Raw genomic sequence first — 18,758 nt, 5'->3', positions numbered from 1 at the left:
AGGAAGCAGCTGGTGGTCCTCCAGAAGTATCGCAGCAAGCTACTGTACCTGGCCCATGACATCCCCCTCTCAGGGCACCAGAGAATCTGGCGCACCCGGCAGAGGTTGCTACAGAACTTTTACTGGCCCGGGGTCTTTACCACGGTCCGGCAGTATTGCCGATCCTGTGACCCCGGTCAGAGGGTGGGGAAGGCCTGGAACAAGGGGAAAGCAGCTTTGAGACCTTTGCCCATCATAGAGGAGCCTTTCCAGAAGGTGGCCATGGACATCGTGGGGCCTCTCAGCAAGACGACCCAGTCGGGGAAGAAATACATTCTGGTGGTGGTAGATTTTGCCACCCGCTACCCCAAGGCAGTGCCCTTAGCTTCCATTGAAGCAGACACAGTGGCAGATGCGCTCCTGACCATTTTCAGCCAAGTGGGGTTCCCCAAGGAAGTCTTGACAGACCAAGTGTCCAACTTCATGTCGGCCCTGCTCCGATGCTTGTGGGAGAAATGTGGGGTCCGGCACAACTGGGCCTCAGCTTATCACCCCCAGTCCAATGGGCTGGTGGAGAGGTTCAATGGGACGCTAAAGATGATGCTGAAAACCTTTATGAACCAGCACCCGCAGGATTGGGACAAGTTCTTACCTCCGCTGCTGTTCGCGTACAGGGAGGTTCCCCAGGAGTTTACCGGATTTTTGCCTTTCGAACTGTTATATGGAAGGAGGGTAATGGGCCCCCTGGACCTGATGAGAGACGAGTGGGAGGGGAAAGCCACTCCCAATGGAGAGTCAGTGGTGGAGTATGTCCTGATCTTCCGAGAGAGACTAGCTGAACTCATGGGCCTGGCCAGGGAGAATCTGGCCAGAGCCCAGAAGAAGCAGAAGGTCTGGTGTGACCGCACGGCGCGGGCCCGTGGCTACGTCACCAGGGATCAGGTGATGGTTCTCATCCCCGTGAGAAAGAACAAACTACAGGCCACCTGGGAAGGCCCTTTTAAGGTTGTCAAGCAGCTCAATGAAGTAAACTATGTGGTGGAGCTGTCGAACCGGGCGCACCACCGCCGGGTGTACCATGTGAATATGATGAAGCCATATTATGCCAGGGGGAATGTGGCGTTGGCTGTGTGTGGACAGTGGGAGGAGCAGGGAGATGACCCTTTAGTAGATCTATTCCCTGGGACCAGAGCTGGTTCCCCCCTGGAAACAATTCCCCTCTCGGATCAGCTGACCCCTGCCCAGCAAGCTAAGGTCAGGGGGGTGCTGCATCCGTACCGACAGCTGTTTTCCAAACAGCCTGTACGCACTAATCTGACTGTCCACCGGGTGCAGACAGGGTAGCCCCCGCCGATAAGAGGCTCCCCCTTCCGAGTCACAGGGAAAACTGCTCAGGACCTGGAAAGAGAGGTCTGGGACATGCTGGCTTTGGGGGTGATCCAGCCATCTGCCAGCCCTTGGGCCTCGCCGGTGGTGCTGGTCCCCAAAAAGGACGGGTCGGTCCGGTTCTGTGTGGACTATCGGAAGCTCAGTGCCAACACTGCATCTGATGCCTACCCCATGCCCAGGCCTGACGAGCTCCTAGACAAGTTGGGAGGAGCTCATTACCTTACCACCATGGACCTTACAAAGGGCTACTGGCAAGTGCCGCTGGATGCAGATGCCCGGCTGAAATCGGCCTTTATCACCCCTCTGGGGCTTTATGAGTTCCTGACCCTGCCTTTCGGCCTCAAGGGAGCGCTGGCCACCTTCCAGCGCCTGGTGGACCAGCTACTGAGGGGGATGGAGAGTTTTGCCATGGCGTATATTGATGACATATGTGTCTTTAGCCGGACCTGGGAGGACCATGTGTCCCAGGTTAGACAAGTGCTGGACTGACTCCAGGGGGCTGGGCTGACTGTAAAAGCGGAGAAGTGCAAGGTGGGGATGGCTGAAGTATCTTACCTGGGCCATTGGGTGGGGAGGGGCCGCCTAAAGCCAGAACCAGCCAAGGTGGAGGTGATCAGAGACTGGCCCGCTCCCCACACCAAAAAGCAGGTCCAAGCCGTTATTGGGATGGCAGGATACTACCGAAGATTTGTACCCCACTTTAGCACCATAGCTCACCCCCATCACTGAGCTATGCAAGAAGGGGAAGCCAGACAAGGTGGTCTGGACCGAGTAGTGCCAGGAGGCTTTCTGGGCGCTGAAGGAGGCTCTGGTCAGTGGCCCAGTTCTGGCAACCCCAGACTTTGACAAGCCCTTTGTGGTGTTCACCAACGCCTCAGACACAGGACTGGGGGCGGTGTTAATGCAGGAGGATGAAAAGGGGGAGAGACACCCCGTCGTGTACCTGAGCAAGAAGTTGCTACCCCGGGAGCAACACTACGCGGCCATCGAGAGGGAGTGCCTGGCCATGGTGTGGGCCCTCAAGAAACTAGAGCCCTATCTCTTCGGGCGACACTTCACCGTCTACACCGACCACTCTCCCCTGACCTGGCTGCACCCGATGAAAGGAGCCAACGCCAAGCTCCTGAGATGGAGCCTGCTCCTGCAGGATTACGACATGGACGTGGTCCACGTGAAGGGAAGTGCCAACCTGATAGCAGATGCGCTGTCCCGGAAAGGGGGCCCCGAACTTCCCCAGGTCACTGGTCAGAGTGACCCCGCTCAGTTCAGTCTCGAAGGGGGGAGAGATGTGATGATGTGAGGCAGCAGGGAGGGAGGAGTGTTGACCTGGGAATGTGCCCTGGGGATGGGAGACCTGAGAGCCTGTAACCAGAGCCGGGAGGGGGAGGGGGAGGTAACACCTCTGCCCAGGAATGTGGACAGAGGCTCCAGGAGGGAGCCTGCTGGGGGGGTTTAGTTTTCTGTTTCGGGCTGGGTGGAGGAACGCAGGAAACCCCAGGGCTGGGGTCTAAGCTCCCTGCTCCCCCAGAAGGACTTGACTGAGGTGTCCTGGTTGTACCCACAAGCTCTGTTTTGGACTGTGTTCCTGTTGTCCAATAAACCTTCCGTTTTACTGGCTGGCTGAGAGTCTCAGTGTATCCGAGGAAGAGGGGTGCAGGGTCTGGACTTCCCCACACTCCGCGACATCTGGTTACAGACAGGCAGGTAGCCTAAGCCTAGCCGCTCCTCCCCCCTGCCAGCCAGGTCATCTGCATTTTCACTGACCATTTCTCTCTCCACCAACTGGTTCCCTGGATTCAAATTCAAACCCTTGGCAGTTACAGGAGCAGGGCCTGGATCCTGTCCCAAAGAGACACAGTCACCCCACAACAGGGTCTCGCAGCTGGTATCCTGGAGCACCCCAACGGCCAGCCAGCCTGACCCCTCCTGGGTCTGCACAGGGATCTGGGCCATAGGCAGGGCGAGGGGTTTCATCCCTGGGACCCTCACCCATCTCACACAGCCCCTCAGCATCTGAGGCTGCAATACCCAGGGCCTGACAACAGTTCTCTCTGACCCAGGATCTCGCCACCCCAGGAATGTCTCCCCATTGACCATCACCTTCCGCTCCCACTGGGGGTCCGAGGGGCCTAGCCCCAGGAAACTCCATCACAGAAATATAGGTTGGGGTCAGGAGTGGGAGCCTGTCCACCACCCCACCCATCTGGCTGACGGAGTCTATGGCCTTGGGACCCAGCAAGGGAGCTATACACCGGGGCTTTTCCGCACGGTCCCCCTGGTTCAAATTGCCAGCCTGCTCAAAGGCAGTGAGGTGGCATCCACATCCCCCGCTCCTTAACCAGGGGCAGCAATTTAGTCTCGAGGTTCCCTGCAGAACTGGCCCCCCAGAGTCTATCCCCACTCACCCCTGGGAGGTCCCCTAGGCCTCTCCGCTCCCCCACCGCCAGCTCTTGCTGCTGCTGCTTCTGCAGCTCTTTCTCGGGCTCTCGCTGTCTCTCACAGTCCTCTTGCTCTCTCGGACTCAGCTCCAATCCCATCTGTCTCCGAACCCCGGATGGGGAACCCGATCGTGAAGACCCTCGTCTGGTCGGGGACAGGAGTCTTGGGCATGCCTGGCTACCACTCCAGCTGCTCCCAGATCCTGCTATAGCCCCATTTCGGGTCAGGAATCTGCTCCTTAGAGCGGTCATCCTCCTCCAGCTGCACGATTAACTCTGCTTTGGTGAACTTTCCAATGCTCTACCCTTTCTTTCTGCACAGGGTTACAATGTCCTTCTTAAGGAGATGGTGACAGACCATCACTCCACTCTTCCCAAGTTGTTGTGGACTCACAGGCCTGTGCGCTCTCAGCTCCCCACGGTTTCCAGGGAGAACCCCTCGTGTGTCAGCCCTTCTCGAGGTCACCACCTCTTTGCCAGGGTCGAGCTGCAGACTCCTCCACCCCTGGGACCGCTCGCTGCAATCCCCCAGGGGACCCTGTTACTTCACAGTCCTTCTCCCTGGTCACACACTCCCAGGGGTTAACCGCCCCAAGAAACCATCTCTCTCTGAATTTTCAGCACTCCTGGTCCTCGTCAATCCTGCTCCCCAGTCACTTACTGCAGGAAGTGCCATCCATGGGGTGCAGTAGATCCCACTGCTACCACCAGTTGTCACGGAGTCCCTGGGTGAAGATCTGGAACTGCTCCCCATGAAGCCAGTGAGGACTCTGGGGCAGTTGCCTTTCTGTGAGCAGCCTGTCTTCAGGACACACAGCTCACACAGCTTCCACCTTCCTGTGTATGACCTAGGAGCATTCAGCATCCTCTGCCCCTCCGTGCACTTCCCACAGCGAGTCTGCTCAGGCCGCGCTCCTGGGGAAGCCAGAGGGTCCTGCACCCCCACTTCGCAGTCAGACGTGACTCTCAGCCAGCCAGTAAAACAGAGGTTTATTAAATGACAGGAACATGGTCTAAAACAGAGCTTGTAGGTGCAGAGAGCGGGACCCTTCAGCTGGGTCCATTTTAGGGGGCAGTGAGCCAGACAACCGTGTCTGCCCTTCACTCCATGTCCCAACCAGCCCCAAACTGAAACTCCCTCCAGCCCCTCCTTCTCCTCTGGGCTTTGTCCCTTTCCCGGGCCAGGAGGTCACCTGATTCCTTTGTTCTCCAACCCTTTAGCTCTCAACTTGCAGTGGGGAAGGGCCCAGGCCATCAGTTGCCAGGAAACAGGGGGTTGGTCATTCTCTGTGTCCAGACCCCTGCACACACCTGCCCTCTAGGGCTCTGCAATGATCACACACCCTTACCCCACCCTCTAGATACTTAAGAACTGCCTCGGGGAAACTGAGGCACCCCCACACTATTCAGACGAACCATTAAGAACAGTCCCACTTCACAGCCAGTCTCCATTGTCCGTTCACTCCCTGGCTTCTCTGCTGGGAAGGCTGGGAGCCAGGTTCTCTCCCCAGTTCTGGGAAGGGAGTGGGGTGACAGCAGGAGGGATGGGGTCCAGGACTTCTGGGTTCTGTGCACTGCACCACCCCTGACTTGAAGGGGACTGTACAAGTCTCTACTACACACTGAGGTTTATAACCTTCAGCTCCGTCCGTCACCCCTAACTGATATGTCAGCTGGGAAATGCCCCCCCTGCTCTGCAGCTCCCCGGCCGGGCGTCCTCTCTGCTAGGCCCAGGGCTTTACACAGAAAGAACTTCATGCCCGGGTACCGACCCTCACAGCGGATGGTGATGCTTCCCCCAAGCGCCACCACTGTGCTGGGCCAGACGGTGGGCATGAGAAATTCTCGCCCTGCTTTCAACAAGAGACAGGCGTTAAACAAGGGAGACACCCCACCCCTGCCTCCCTCCCGCCCCAGTTCAGTTCATCTGTCATTCAGCCTCTCTAGGAGTCTGTCCCCTACCAGGGATGGCACTGCCTGCCCATGGGGCTTGGGGACAGGGGATTCACCCATACGTAGCTCAGGACCCAGCTGCATGAGAGATCACCTGTCCCCCCGGCCCCACCTAAGGCCAGCCAGGGAGCCTGACCAGTTGGCCCCTTGCAGCTCTGCCCCCTGCCTTGGGGTTGGAAATAGAGTCTGTGACCGGCGGGAGTCACACAAGACCCACGTTCCCCCAGGCCTTGGGAACAGGGGGCTGTGAGTGCAGGGTAGGAAGCGGTTGGGAGTGGATCTTGGGGCAGGGTGGATCTGGGGGATTCTCCCCCATGGCTGCTCTGACCGGGAACCTTTCGGTTCCCCGAGCGGATCTAGAGCCCACGGACGGGCCCTGTTAGCGTTTGTATGAGCTGAAATAAATCCATGAGTCCCTCCCTCCGATCCTCACAGCCTGGGCGGGGCAGAGCTTTGAACCAGTGAACGGTTCAAATCCTGGCTTCTTTGTCAGAGCCTGGGAGCCAGATTCGGCTCCTAGTTACTCCGTGGGGTCGGGGCACAGGAGAACTGTGACGGGTCTTCACAGGGCGAGTTTGGGTTGTGTTTTGGGGAAGGTTCAGGGCTCGATTCCTCTTTTCCCCACCCCACGCACCCCCTCCCCCATCCTTGATGTTACCACCCTCCCCACAGACTGATACTCACCTCCCCACGCCACGCTGTGCCCCGCCAGCCAGCAGCCTGGAGAGAAAAGTGGTGTTAAGGGGTCACATCCCAGAGCAACTGGATCCTACACCCAGGTCTCAGATCCCCACCATGGCCACACGCCCTCGTCTCAGATCCCCCCGCCCCCCATGGCCACACGCCCTGGCTGTCTCCGATACTTACTGAGGAGGATGACGGTGACAGCAGACGCCATGATGGGGCAGTGGGAGGCCCCCCAGCGCTGCCACCAACACCCCAGTGTCCAGCTCCACTCAGCCTGAGGCCCGAGTGCCAGCAGAATGAGGAACTGCGCCGGGGGCTGCAGCCCCAGGAAGCCCGTGATTTGCTCGGCCCCTTTCTTTCCCATCAGCTGGTTTCTCTGCAATCTCCAGCCCAAATCTACCGCGGTCAGAGCAAAGCCAGTTCCCTGCAACGCCCAGCAAACCACATCCCCTCCTGCAGCTGGGCTCCCAGCCCCACAGACACCGCGCCTCAGCTCCCTCGTTCTTGGGACCCTATATACCCTGAGATCCCCCAAGACTGGGGCCACCCCACAAGGAAGGACACTTTTGAAAACTGCCACGAACTCCCATCACACAGAGTCCAGTCTCTAGGGTCCATTCATTCCCTGGGTTCTTTGCTGGGAGGGCTGGGAGCCAACCCTCACAGAGGATGGTGACGCTTCCCCTGAGAGCCATCACCCTGCTGGGGTTCACCCAGATGGTGGGTTTGAGAAATTCTCACCCTGCTATCGACAAGAGACAGGAGTTAAACAGGGGAGAAACAGCCCCCCGCTTCCCCTCCACCCCAGTTCAGTCCATCCTTTTTTCAGTCTCTCTGGGAGTCTGTCCCCTTCCCGGGTTGGCACTGCCAGCCCATGAAGCTCGGGGGCAGGGGCTTCACCGATACATAGCTCAGGACCCAGCTCCATGAGAGATCACCTGCCCCGCCAGGCAGGGAGCCTGACCAGGCAGGGAGCCTGACCAGTGGGCCCCTTGCAGCTCTGCCCCCTGCCCCGGGGTCGGAAATAGAGTCTGTGACCGGCGGGAGTCACACAAGACCCACCTTTCCCCAGGCCTTGGGAACGGGGGCCTGTGAGTGCAGGGGAGGGAGCTCTTGGGAGTGGATCTGGGGGGTTCTCCCCACGGCTGCACTGACCGTGAACATGTCGGTTTCCCCTGCAGGACCAGAACCAGCGTCTGTCGGGGCGAGGAAAGGGACTGAAACACCGACACAGGGATCGCCCCCCACTCTCTGCAACCAGTGGTGGATCAGCCACTGGGCCTATGGGGCCTGTGTGTCCAGGGGCCCTGGCCAAGTGGGGACCCCTGGAGCCTGGGGCGGCTCTACCAATTTTGCCACCCCAAGCAGTCACTGCCGAATTGCCGCCAAGCCTGGAAGAGAGGCGGAGCTGCCGCCCTCACTCCCTAATGGGCCCCTGGGCCGGGCTGTGGGGCAGAGCTTCTCTGGTCTTGGGGCCGCAGTTGGGGGGTGTCACGGAGTCCCTGGGCGATGCTCTGGAACTGCTTCCTACGAAGCCAGGCAGGACTCTGGGGAAGTCTCCTCTCTGGGAGCAGCCTGTCTGCAGGACACACAGCTCACCCGGCTCCACCTTCCTGGGTCTGACCTCGGAGCAGTCAGCCTCCTCTGCCCCTCCGTGCGCTTCCCACAGCGAGTCCGCCCAGGCGGGGTCCTCTGGGCTTTGTCCCTTTCGGGGCCAGGAGGGCACCAGATTCCTTTATTCTCCAACCCTTTAGCTCTCACCTTCCAGGGGGGAAGGGCCAGGCCCTCAGGTGCCAGGAAACAGGGTGTCAGCCATTCTCTGTGTCCATACCCCTGCACACACCTGCCCTCTAGGGCTCTGCAACGATCATACACCCTTACCCCACGACCTAGATACTTAAGAACTGCATAGGGGAAACTGAGGCACCCCCACACTATTCAGAGGAACCATTAAGAACAGTCCCACTTCATCACACTGTGGGAAGTGCACGGAGAGGCAGAGGCTCCCAGCCTCCCACTCGCTCTAGTCACAAGACCCCACTCCCCTCCCGGAGCCAGGGAGAGAACCCAGGAGTCCTGGATCCCAGCCCACCTGTTCTAACCCATTAGGCCCCAATACTCCACTGCTGCACTAGGGGGTGCTATGGTGCAGGGAGCAGGAGGAGGGGCTCAGTAGAGGGGCATTTTCCCCTGGCCGTCACTGCTGGCCCTGATACCCCAGTGCACTGCTTGGGGGGCGCTGTGCTGCAGGGAGTGGGGGCAGAGGTCACTAGGGGGCTCTCCCCTGGCCGTCAGTGCCCTCCCCAGTGCTAAGTAAAGTCCTGCAGAGAGAAATCCTACAAAACCCTGTGCAACAATTACAGCCGTGGCCATCTTCACTTCCTCCCCGGTGTTCTCGGCTCCGATGGGCCTCTCAGTAGACAAGCGTCACTAGCGGGATGGTTCCTGCTGGGGTTTCCCTTGGGTCTTCCCTCTTTGATATTGTAGCTCTGACTACACCTAACACATAAGAACGGCCACACTGGGTCAGACCAAAGGGCCATCTAGCCCAGTATCCTGTCTGTGACAGTGGCCAGTGCCAGGTGCCCCAGAGGCAATGAACAGAACAGGGAACCATCAAGTGATCCATCCTCTGTCGTCCTCCCAGCAAACAGAGGCTCGGGACACCATCCCTGCCCATCCTGGCTAATAGCCATTGATGGACGTAACCTGCATGAACTTATCTAGTTCTTTTTTGAACCCTGTTGTAATCTGGGCTTTCATAACATCCTCTGGCAAGGAGTTCCACAGGCTGACTGTGCGTTGGGTGAAGAAATACTTCCTCTTGTTTGTTTTAAACCTGCTGACTATTAATTTCATTGGTTCTTGTTTCATGAGAAGGAGTAAACACCACTTCCTTCTTTACTTCCTCCACACCAGTCATGATTTTATAGACCCCAACCTGATCCCCCATCAGTTGTCTCTTTTCCAAGGTGAAAAGTTTTAATTTCTCCTCATACAGAAGCCGTTCCAGACCCCTCATCATTTTTGTTGCCCTTTTCTGAACCTTTTCCAGTTCCAGTCTATCTTTTTTGAGATGGAGCGACCACATCTGCACACAGTATTCAAGGTGTGGGCGTACCATGGATTTATAGAGAGGCGATATGATATTTTCTGTCTTATCATCTATCCCTTTCTTAATGATGCCCAACCTTCTGCTGGCTTTTTTGACTGTCGCTGCACATTGAGTGGAAGTTTTCAGAGAACTCTCCACACTGACTCCCAGATCTCTCTCTTGCCTGGTAACAGCTAATTGAGGCCCCATCGTTGTATATGTAGAGCTAGGATGATGCTTTCAAAAATGCATCACTTTACATTGATCAACATTGAATTTCATCTGCCAGTTTGTTGCCCAGTCACCCACTTTCGGGAGATCCCTTTGTAGCTCTTGGCAGTCTGCCTGAGACTTAACTAACTTGAATAGTTTTGTATCATCTGCAAATTTTGCCACCTCACCGTTTATGCATGAAGGTGTGTCACGGACTCACAGGCCCCTGCAAGCTCTCTTGGCTCTGTAGGATCCCGGGAGGAACTCCCCTCCGTCTGACAGCCTTTCTCGGGGTCCACTCTCTCTAGGGGGGTATGCCCTAGGTTCCACCATCTCCTGGAACTGCACCTCTCAGAGCCTCCAGCCCGCCTGGCTCTCACCATGAGCCTCCCCCAGGGACTCTCAGCTGGCGTAAAACAGGAGGGTTTATTGAATGTCTGGACAAAGCCCAGGCAGTTGTCAGGGGCTCAGGCCTGGCCAGTCTCAGCACCGTGCGGCTGGTCTCTCCCAGTCCAGGTCGGTCTGTCCCAGTCCAGGTGCAGCCAGACCCCTCTTTGTCCCCAGTCCAGAAGTGACTTCCTTCCAGCTGACCCCCCTATATCACCTTCCCCACAGCCCCACCTCCACCCTTTGTCTTCCTTTTGGGAAAACAGATACCTGGGGCCCTCTCTCTTCTGTCCTTTGTCCTCCCACTGGCCAGAACTGGCCGGCTCCCAACACAGGCTGGGCCACCAGGTCACCGGTTGCTAAGTTCTATCATGTCCAGGCCATTGTCCGGGGTCCAGGCTGCTAGGCGAGGTCACACCCGGCCCTCTGCACCAGCAAACCCCCTCTCCCACCACCTCATTACACACGCCACACACGGGGGAAACTGAGGCACTCACAGTACTCATGCACAACACTAAGAAAATCCCCTGCTTCGTCACAAGGTGTCAACCCGCTTTTCCTTAGCTGCACTTCCATGCCCCATGCTTATTGGTCTGCCCCATTTTTCTTAGGTTGTTTGTAGTTCCTTTTTGTCTCACGTGCAGCTACGCATGGCAGGTACCCTGCAGTCAGGAGAGACATTTTCCCATAACCTCACATGTTGGCACATCTTATGCAGTAACCTTTGGTCTTAGCGGTTATTGCTAGGTCACGCAATCATCTTTAGCCTCTGGCCTAGTCTGGCGAAGCTAAAATCGTACAGGTCTCAGCCTGTAGGCCTTGCTATTAACCGTGCTTTACTAATACCTGATACACACTCCTCACGCCTTCTTATCTATCCTATACTGCGCTAATCCTGTAACTCCAGTCTAAGGAGCATCCGTTGATTGTATAGGAAATGGCACATCCATTGGCCATCCCATCCCATAATACACTGAGAAACGGAGGATAAAATGAAGGCTCCACACATAATCGGGGTGTAGTGAGCAGAGCGGCCTCCCTCTGGACGTGAAAGCGAGGGACCACTATGTTTTCCCTGGTGGGTGGAGTCAAATGTGCCCCGCCCCCTTCCTGGAAGTACGGGGGCGGGGCAGGAAGTATAAAGGGAGGGCCCTGCAGGGGAAGGAGGCAGATGTCTCCAGCCTGCTGCTGAACGCAGAGCTGACTCTGTGCTGTGCAGTGCCCTGCCCCCGGGGGGAACCAACCCTGGAGACGTGGTGCCAGGACTGTCGTCCGCAGTGTACCCCATGGAGACAAAGGACCCCTGGACTGCGGAACACCCCCGCCCCCCAGACTGTGGTAAGAAGTAGCCCAGGGACACCAGACTTTCGTCCGGTTTTGTGGCCTGAGCACAGGCTGGTGTGTTTGGGTGGGATCCCCACTGACCCAGGTGTGGCACTTCATAGTCGTCATGGGGATCTGCTTTTGATATGAATATGGCATTACTAAGTTGTATTTTATGCAAGATGGGTCATGTAAGATATCATTGGAAAGGTTATGATTTACTGAATGTGATTATCCTGTTTGTATGCATGGATCATTTCTGTATCAGTCAATATTCTTAACTTCAATGTACCAATTACAAAAACGTTTGCACCTGAGGAACGCCCACACACAAAACGCCATGAGTCTGGCTGGTTGGTCAATGAACCATTAGGGGGAACAATAGGATTTTGAAGATGCTAATCTCCCACCTTCCTCAGATGTTTCCTGGGATGCTCCAAACCACCTTTGACTCATGGCTGCTTTGACACGGCAGGGTCATGTGATCATGTCACCTGGTACTGGACTCCATCTTGGACTGATAGTAGTTTTCCACTTGTAGGAGGTGGGGATCAAACTGGGAAACAAAGGATTCCCGCCTTATGTAAATCCTATTTAAGGCTGGGGAGTGAGATAATCAGGGTTGGTTCTTCACTGAATCCCTGCCCAAGCTGACTGCTGAAAACACCTAAAACTAATCTGGGGAAGAAAGGACTAAACCCAGGCTAGAAGGTGTCTGGCCTGTGAAAGGAATACCTGGAGCTTCAAGTTTGTCTTCAAGAAACTCTGCAACCTGCTTAAAACAACATTGAGGGTGAGAAATTACTGCTTGTAGCCAGTTTCTATCGTGTATTAAACTATAGTTTGCATGTTTGTTTTATTTGCTGAGTAATCTGCCTTTGATCTGTTTGCTATCCCTTATAATCACTTAAAATCTATCCTTTGTAGTTAAGAAACTTGTTTTGTTGTCTCAAAACCCAGTTTGTGGAACTCATTACTGGGGGTGGGGGGACAAAGCTGTGCATATCTTCCTCCACATTGAGGGAGGAGGCAAATTTCAATTAGCTTACACAGTGCAGTTCTCTGTGCAGCGCAAGACAATACAATTTTGGGTTTGCACCCTGAGAGGGTGTGCTCCTGAGTGCAGGTCAATTCCTTAGCTGAAAGCTTTCCCATGCAGGGCTGGTTTCAGTGTCTGTGTCTTTCTGCAGCTGGTGTGTCCCTACCTGTGTGTGTATGTGCTGGAGAAGGCTTGAGGGCCTGGCTCTGCAGGACAGGGTGAGGGAGCCCAGGCCGGTGGAAGGGGTGGGCTCTGTGGTACCCCAGTACATCAGGTGGCATCCCCAGAGTGGTGCAGAGGGAGACTTTGAACGGGGGAACACGTGCGCCGTGACCTGGCCGCAGGGCCGAGTCACGAAGAGGCAGCAGAAGCTGCTGCAGCAAGAGAGAGAGAGAGGTGGAGGGATGGCAGGCAGCCACGGGAAGGGGCGTCGAGCTGTTCCCCCGAACAGCCAGCAGGAGGCGCCAGCCGCATGGCGCGTGGAGCACCCCGTCACCGAACTGTTCCAAAACCGACAGAGGTGCTGCACGTAGGGAAGAAAAACCAAGCGCAGCAGGGAAGGGTCGGGGCGAACGGGCCTGGCATCAGCACAGCCGAGATGGATCGGGGAGTTGTGGTGGATCACGCCCTCAGCATGAGGCAGCCATGCGATGCCGTTGCAAAACAAAAAGCAAAGGCAGCTTTAGGCTGCATTAAGAGAGGGGCAGCGTGCGAGTCCCAGGCGGTGAGGGTCCCGCTCTGCTCGGCGCTGGGCAGGCCGGGAGTGCTGCGTCCAGCTCCGGTCACCTAGGGCGCCCCCCTCGGGTGGCTGTAATAGGCCTCGGCCGGGATCAGCCCCAGGACGAGCGGGACCACGGCGCTCAGCGCCAGGTGGGTGATGTTGGCCTGGGTGAAATCCGGGTGCCCCGTGGGGCCTGCTGTGGGGGGAAGGGAAGAGTCACTCGGCAGCTCGGATGGGAAGATCAGCAGCTGGCGCTGCCCCGGGAGCGGAGCCGCCAACCCACCCATCCGGCAGGTCTGGCTCTGGGGCCTCAGCTCGCTCTCCCCACCCTCACTCACTCGCTCATTTTCAGGGGGTTGGGGTGCGGGAGGGGGTACAGGCTCCGGCGGGGGGGGCGGGCTCTGGGTGGAGCCAGGGATGAGGGGTGGGGCCGAGGGGTTGGGAGTGTGGCAGGGGGCTCTGGGCTGGGGCAGGGGGTTGGGGCGCAGACGGCTGTGCGGGGTGTGGGCTCTGGGTGGGAGTTTAGGTGAGGGAGGGGGCTCAGGGCTGGGGCAGGGGATTGGGGCATAGGAGGGGGTTCGGGGTGCAGGCCTCGGGTGGCGCTTACCTCAGGCGTCTCCCGGGAAGTAACCAGCCTGCCTGGGAGCTGGAGGGGCAGCCAGGGGGTTCTGCGCACTGCCCCTGCCCACAGGTGCTGCCCCCTGCAGCTCCTATTCGCTGCGGTTCCTGGCCAATGGGAGTTGCGGAGACGGCGCTTGGGGCGGGGCCAGGGCGCAGAGCTCCTGTGGCCACCCTGCGCCTCGGAGCCGGAGGGAGATGCCGGCTGCTTCCCGAGAGCCGCGCAGAGCCACAGCAGCCAGGGACCCTGCAAGCCCCGCGGTGCTGCCAACCGGACTTTTAACTGTCCCGCCAGGGTCCCTTGCAACCGGGTGTTCGGGTCAAAAACCGGACACCTGGCAACCCTAGCCCCAGGACCTGCCTGGGCACCCAGCTCGTCCCAACCCCAAAGCCAGGACTCCCAGATCCTGTCCTCTCTTGGGATCCCCCAGTTGCTTCCAGGCACCAACCTATAGGACAGGAGGTGCCGGAGGAGCTGGGGGTCTGGTGAGGAGGGAGGGGCAGGGGCTTCCCTGCCCCCTGGTGTCTGGGCTCATGCACCAGGAGTCACTTCCCCCATCCTGCCCAACCAGCCTCAACCCCCGGGGGCGGTTCCTTGGGCAGCATGAGCCTTCCAGGGCTGGTTTGATGGTGATTCCCCCTCGGCCCTGGTACCTGGCCCCGAGCTGCCCGGGTGGGTGGGAGCCGGCGCCACTCCAGGCTGGGTTGGGTCAGTTCCCCCTGAGGGAATCGAACCAGTGTCTGTCAGGGTGGGGGGAGGGGATGAAACAGTGACAGTGATTGCCCCTCCCCCGCCCCACAACTCAGCTTCAATCGTCACTGTCATTCATGGGTTCGGGGGGCAATGCCGGCTCAGAAGCCTCCGGGTCCCGACTCCTCTGTGTCTCCCCAGAGTGCGGACAGCTATCTGGGGGCCAGGATCCCCCCTCAGCCTCAAATCTCCAGTGGCTGCTGATCCCCCTGGCTGGGGAACCCCCCAGTGACTCCCCGGCTGGTGGTCCCCTCTGCTGGGCTCAGAGCAGAGCCTGGCTCTGAGCACCGCGTGCGTGCTAAGCTGCCGAGGGTCCGGCTGGGGATGGGGCTGGGAGCGGGGACGCGGAGCCGGGTCCCTCACCTGCTACCACCAACTCCACGGGGTGGCTGGGCTGCGAGGAGATGAAGGGCTCTGATGGGGGCCGGTAGCTGCAGCTGTAGCTCCCTCCGTCCTGCCGGCCCACGCTGGGGATGTGGAACTCGGCCCCGTCCCCAGCAGGGTCCATGTGTCGCGGCGGGTTCAGGTCTCCAGCCTTGTGCAGGAAGAACCTCACGTCCCGGCGCTGCCCCTGACACCGGATGGTGACGTCTGCCCCTGGGGCGGTGACCCCAGTGGGGCTCAGAGAGATGGAGGGTCTGGGTAAGCTGGGATCTGCGCACGGGAGGCAGGCTGTGAGAGCCAGACCCGGGCACCCACCCAGCCCCGGCCTCCCTGGCAGGCCCCAGCCACGGGCGGACCCAGGGCCCCGGGCAGAGATTCTCTCCCAGATCCCAGAGTCCCCGGCCCAGAATCCCGGCCCTGCGAGCTGGGCTCCTAGCCCCACAGACACCGGCTCCCTAGTGCTTGGGGTCCTCATACGCCTGTGAGTGGCCCCTGCCCCTGCCTCGTTCACTGTGTCCGGCCCCCCCGAGCACAGAGTGGGCTGGTCTCTGGCACCCGCCACTGCAGGGCCTGAGCTCCACAGAGGAAGGGTGTCAGCTCCCCGGGAGGCATCGAGGTATCTTTATCCCCATTCTACAGGGGGGGAACCTGAGTCACAGTCAGATTCACTTTCCTTCGTGAGCTCCCAGGGGCAGGGACGGTCTCTTCACTCTGTGTTTATGCAGCGCCTGGCACAAAGGGGCCCTGACCATGGCGGGGGCCCTACATGCTCCCCCAACACAAGGGATCCAGCACTATTGAGGCCAGTGTTTGCAGAGGTCTCCACTAATGGTGGGTGTCTCCATTTGTGGGTGCCCGGCCTGAGATTCCCCCAAGATTGAGGCCCCACCACAAGGAAGGACACTTTTGTAAACCGCGAAGTGCTCCCATCACACAGAGTCTGTGGCTACGCCAGGAGCTGGGCCAGATCTCCTGGGTCCCAGCCCAGCACTGTGTCCAGCAAGCCACCGCTTCTCCAGCCGCACGCCCCGGCGCTGCCCCCAATACCAGAGAGCCACGGCTCCCCCAGGGAGACCCCCCCAGCTGGGGCTCAGGGAGATGCTGGGTTTGGGGAGGCTGGGCTCTGCAGGGGGAAGCAGACAGGCCGTGAGACGCAGGCCCCGTCACCCAGTCCTGGGGCCCGTCATCACCACGCAGCCTCAGTGGGGGGTCAGACCGGGCGGCCCTGGGGATGGGCTCCTGGATGCCTTTGCACAGGGGCCCAGAGTTTCCTCTGAGCCCTGGGCTAACAGCATGAGACATGGAGCAACCCCAGCCCCTGGGGGCCCAGAGCTCTGCTCCCGAGCGGGTGACAGGCCAGGCCAGTCTCTAGGGTCCATTCACACCCTGGCTTCTCTGCTGGGAGGGCTGGGAGCCAGGACTCCTGGGTTCTCTCCTCAGCTCTGGGAGGGGAGTGGGGTCTAGTGGGGAGAGCAGGGAGGATGGGGGCTAGGACTCCTGGGTTCTGTGCACAGCACCACCCCTGACTTGTAGGGGACTGTGCAAGTCCCTAGTATACACTGAGGTTTATAACCTTCAGCTCCTCCCATCACCCCATAACTGGCGTGTTGCCTGGGAAAGGTCCACTCTGCTCTGCAGCTCTCGCTGTGGGTAGGGATCCCCCCTCCCTCAGCCCTGAATCTCCAGCCGCTGCTTCTCCCCTCTGGCTGGGGAACCCCGCAGTGACTCCATCCCCGCTCCCCGGCCGGGTGTCCCCTCTGCTGGGCCCAGGGCTCAGGGCAGAGCCTGGCTTTCAGCATCCCATCGATGCAGAGACCCCCTGTGGGTCTGGATGGATGAGGGGCTGGAAGTCAGGACACTGAGCCCGGACTCTCCCTCACCTCCTACAATGATCTCGATGGGGTCGCTGAGATACGACCAGCGATTCTGATCCGTTATGGAGCAATAGTCACAGGTGTAGGTCCCTCCATCTTCCCGGCCAACACTGGGTGTTAGAGAGCTTATTCCTTCACTCTCCCACTTCCCTGGTCCTTCTCGCATGAACAGAGAGCAACAATACCCGAAGTCCGAAGGTGCAAACAATTCGATGTTTATTGGGGTGAACTTCCAGCAAGCTTAAATACAAGTTCCTTTTTCCTTATTTTCGAATCCCAACTTACTTCCTGTTTGCCCCTAATTTATATAGTAATATTCTTAGCTATACCTTAACCAATCATTCTACTGAAATTTAACTAACCAATCCTAACATATTGTAACATGATTAGCTAACCAATTATATCCCACCACCTTAATTAGTTTACACCCAGCAAAATTAATTATACAGCAGACAGGAACAATCACAGAACCAGACAGAGACCATGCCAATAAACAATAGCAAAGTGGGAACTATAATGACAAAACAATACAGAAGTGGGGATTTCACAACTACATCTACAAAGACATAAGAGTTTCCCAGCTGTGTCTATTGATAAGTGAGTTCTTACCAGACAGAAAACTATCAACCTCAATTTCCTTTTACATCTTCTAGGCACTTCCCTTTCTCTGGAGGTGATAGGCACTATCAGGACAGGATTGTATCCTAACAGCCCAATAGCACCTTCTTTCAATGTGACTACTTTGGAATGTGAGGATGTGACCGGTCGCTTCCCAGCTTATGGCTGCCTCTGTCGCTTAGCCAAAGGCCTTAGCCTAAGAACAGGACCTCAGCCTGTCACAGTAAGAGAAAGACCTTACACTGGCAGACAGTGATTTTGATTCTTTCTTTTATACCTCTAACTAGCCAAGTGATAAGAATACACCTAAATTCTTAAAGTACAGGCCTTTGCAGACAGGCCTGAATATCTATATCCTAACACTGGGGATGGGAAATTCAGCCACGGTCCCATCAGGCACCGTCTGCACCTGCGGGTTCGGGTGTCCAGCTTTACGCAGAAAGAACTCCAAGCCCGGGTATGAACCCTCACAGCAGATGGTGACGCTTCCCCCGAGCGCCACCACCCTGCTGGGGCTCACCCAGACGGGGGGGTTTGGAGTATTCTCACCCTGCTTTCAACAAGAGACAGGAGTTAAACAGGAAAGAGGCAGCCCCCCACCCCGCCCTCCACCCCAATTCAGTCCATCCCTCGTTCAGCCTCTCTAGGAGTCTGTCTCCTACCAGGGTTGGCACTGCCAGCCCATGGGACTTGGGGGTAGGGGGTTCACACATACGTAGCTCAGGACCCAGATGCATGAGAGGTCACCTGTCCCCCCGACCTGGTCCCACCTGAGGCCAGCCGTGGGCCCCCTGCAGCTCTGTCCCTGCCTCCGCCCGCCCCCACCCCCCGGGGTTGGAAATAGAGTCTGTGACCAGCAGGAGTCGCACAAGACCCACCTTCCCCCAGGCCTTGGGGACGGGGTGGGGCTGTGAGTGCAGGGGAGGGAGCTGAGGGTGGATCTGGGGGGCGGGGGAAGATCTGAGGGGTTCTCTCCCACGGCTGCACTGACCCCAAACGTTTCAGTTCCCCGAGGGGATCTAGAGCCCATGGACAAGCCCTGTTAGCGTTTATATGAGCTGAAAAAAATCCACGTGCTGCCCCCCCTACCCCCCGATCCTCACGGCCTGTGGGGGGCAGGACATTGAACCAGGGGATGGTTCCTGTCTCCTTCATCAGACCCCATGTAAGGAGAAGGCCTTCGTCTGCCACCAGATTAAAAGTGCAGCCGAGCAGCAGCCATTAGCTGAGAAGCAGGAAGTCAAATCCTCAATTTCCATCTACAGGACATTCGAACAATGTCATACCAGG

The 18,758-nt window shown here is 58.0% G+C and overlaps 1 protein-coding gene across 1 annotated transcript in view; it reads right to left on the bottom strand.

Annotated features, from left to right (window-relative positions):
* Positions 1 to 18,758, bottom strand: part of LOC141976882 (immunoglobulin superfamily member 1-like) — a 42,368-nt gene that overhangs the window by 12,630 nt on the left and 10,980 nt on the right. Inside the window, exons 7-11 of the mRNA XM_074938048.1 lie at positions 17,904 to 18,018; positions 16,857 to 16,946; positions 14,956 to 15,246; positions 6,627 to 6,842; positions 6,444 to 6,479 (exon numbers count right to left, since the gene is read on the bottom strand). Of these exons, the coding sequence (XP_074794149.1) occupies positions 6,444 to 6,479; positions 6,627 to 6,842; positions 14,956 to 15,246; positions 16,857 to 16,946; positions 17,904 to 18,018 (748 nt within the window). The remainder of the gene's footprint in view (positions 1 to 6,443; positions 6,480 to 6,626; positions 6,843 to 14,955; positions 15,247 to 16,856; positions 16,947 to 17,903; positions 18,019 to 18,758) is intronic.

The sequence above is a fragment of the Natator depressus genome, chromosome 23 (assembly GCF_965152275.1).
Source record: "Natator depressus isolate rNatDep1 chromosome 23, rNatDep2.hap1, whole genome shotgun sequence".
NCBI lineage: Eukaryota > Metazoa > Chordata > Testudines > Cheloniidae > Natator > Natator depressus.
Note: the sequence above shows the minus strand (reverse complement) of the source record. Positions and strands in the feature narration are given on the sequence as shown.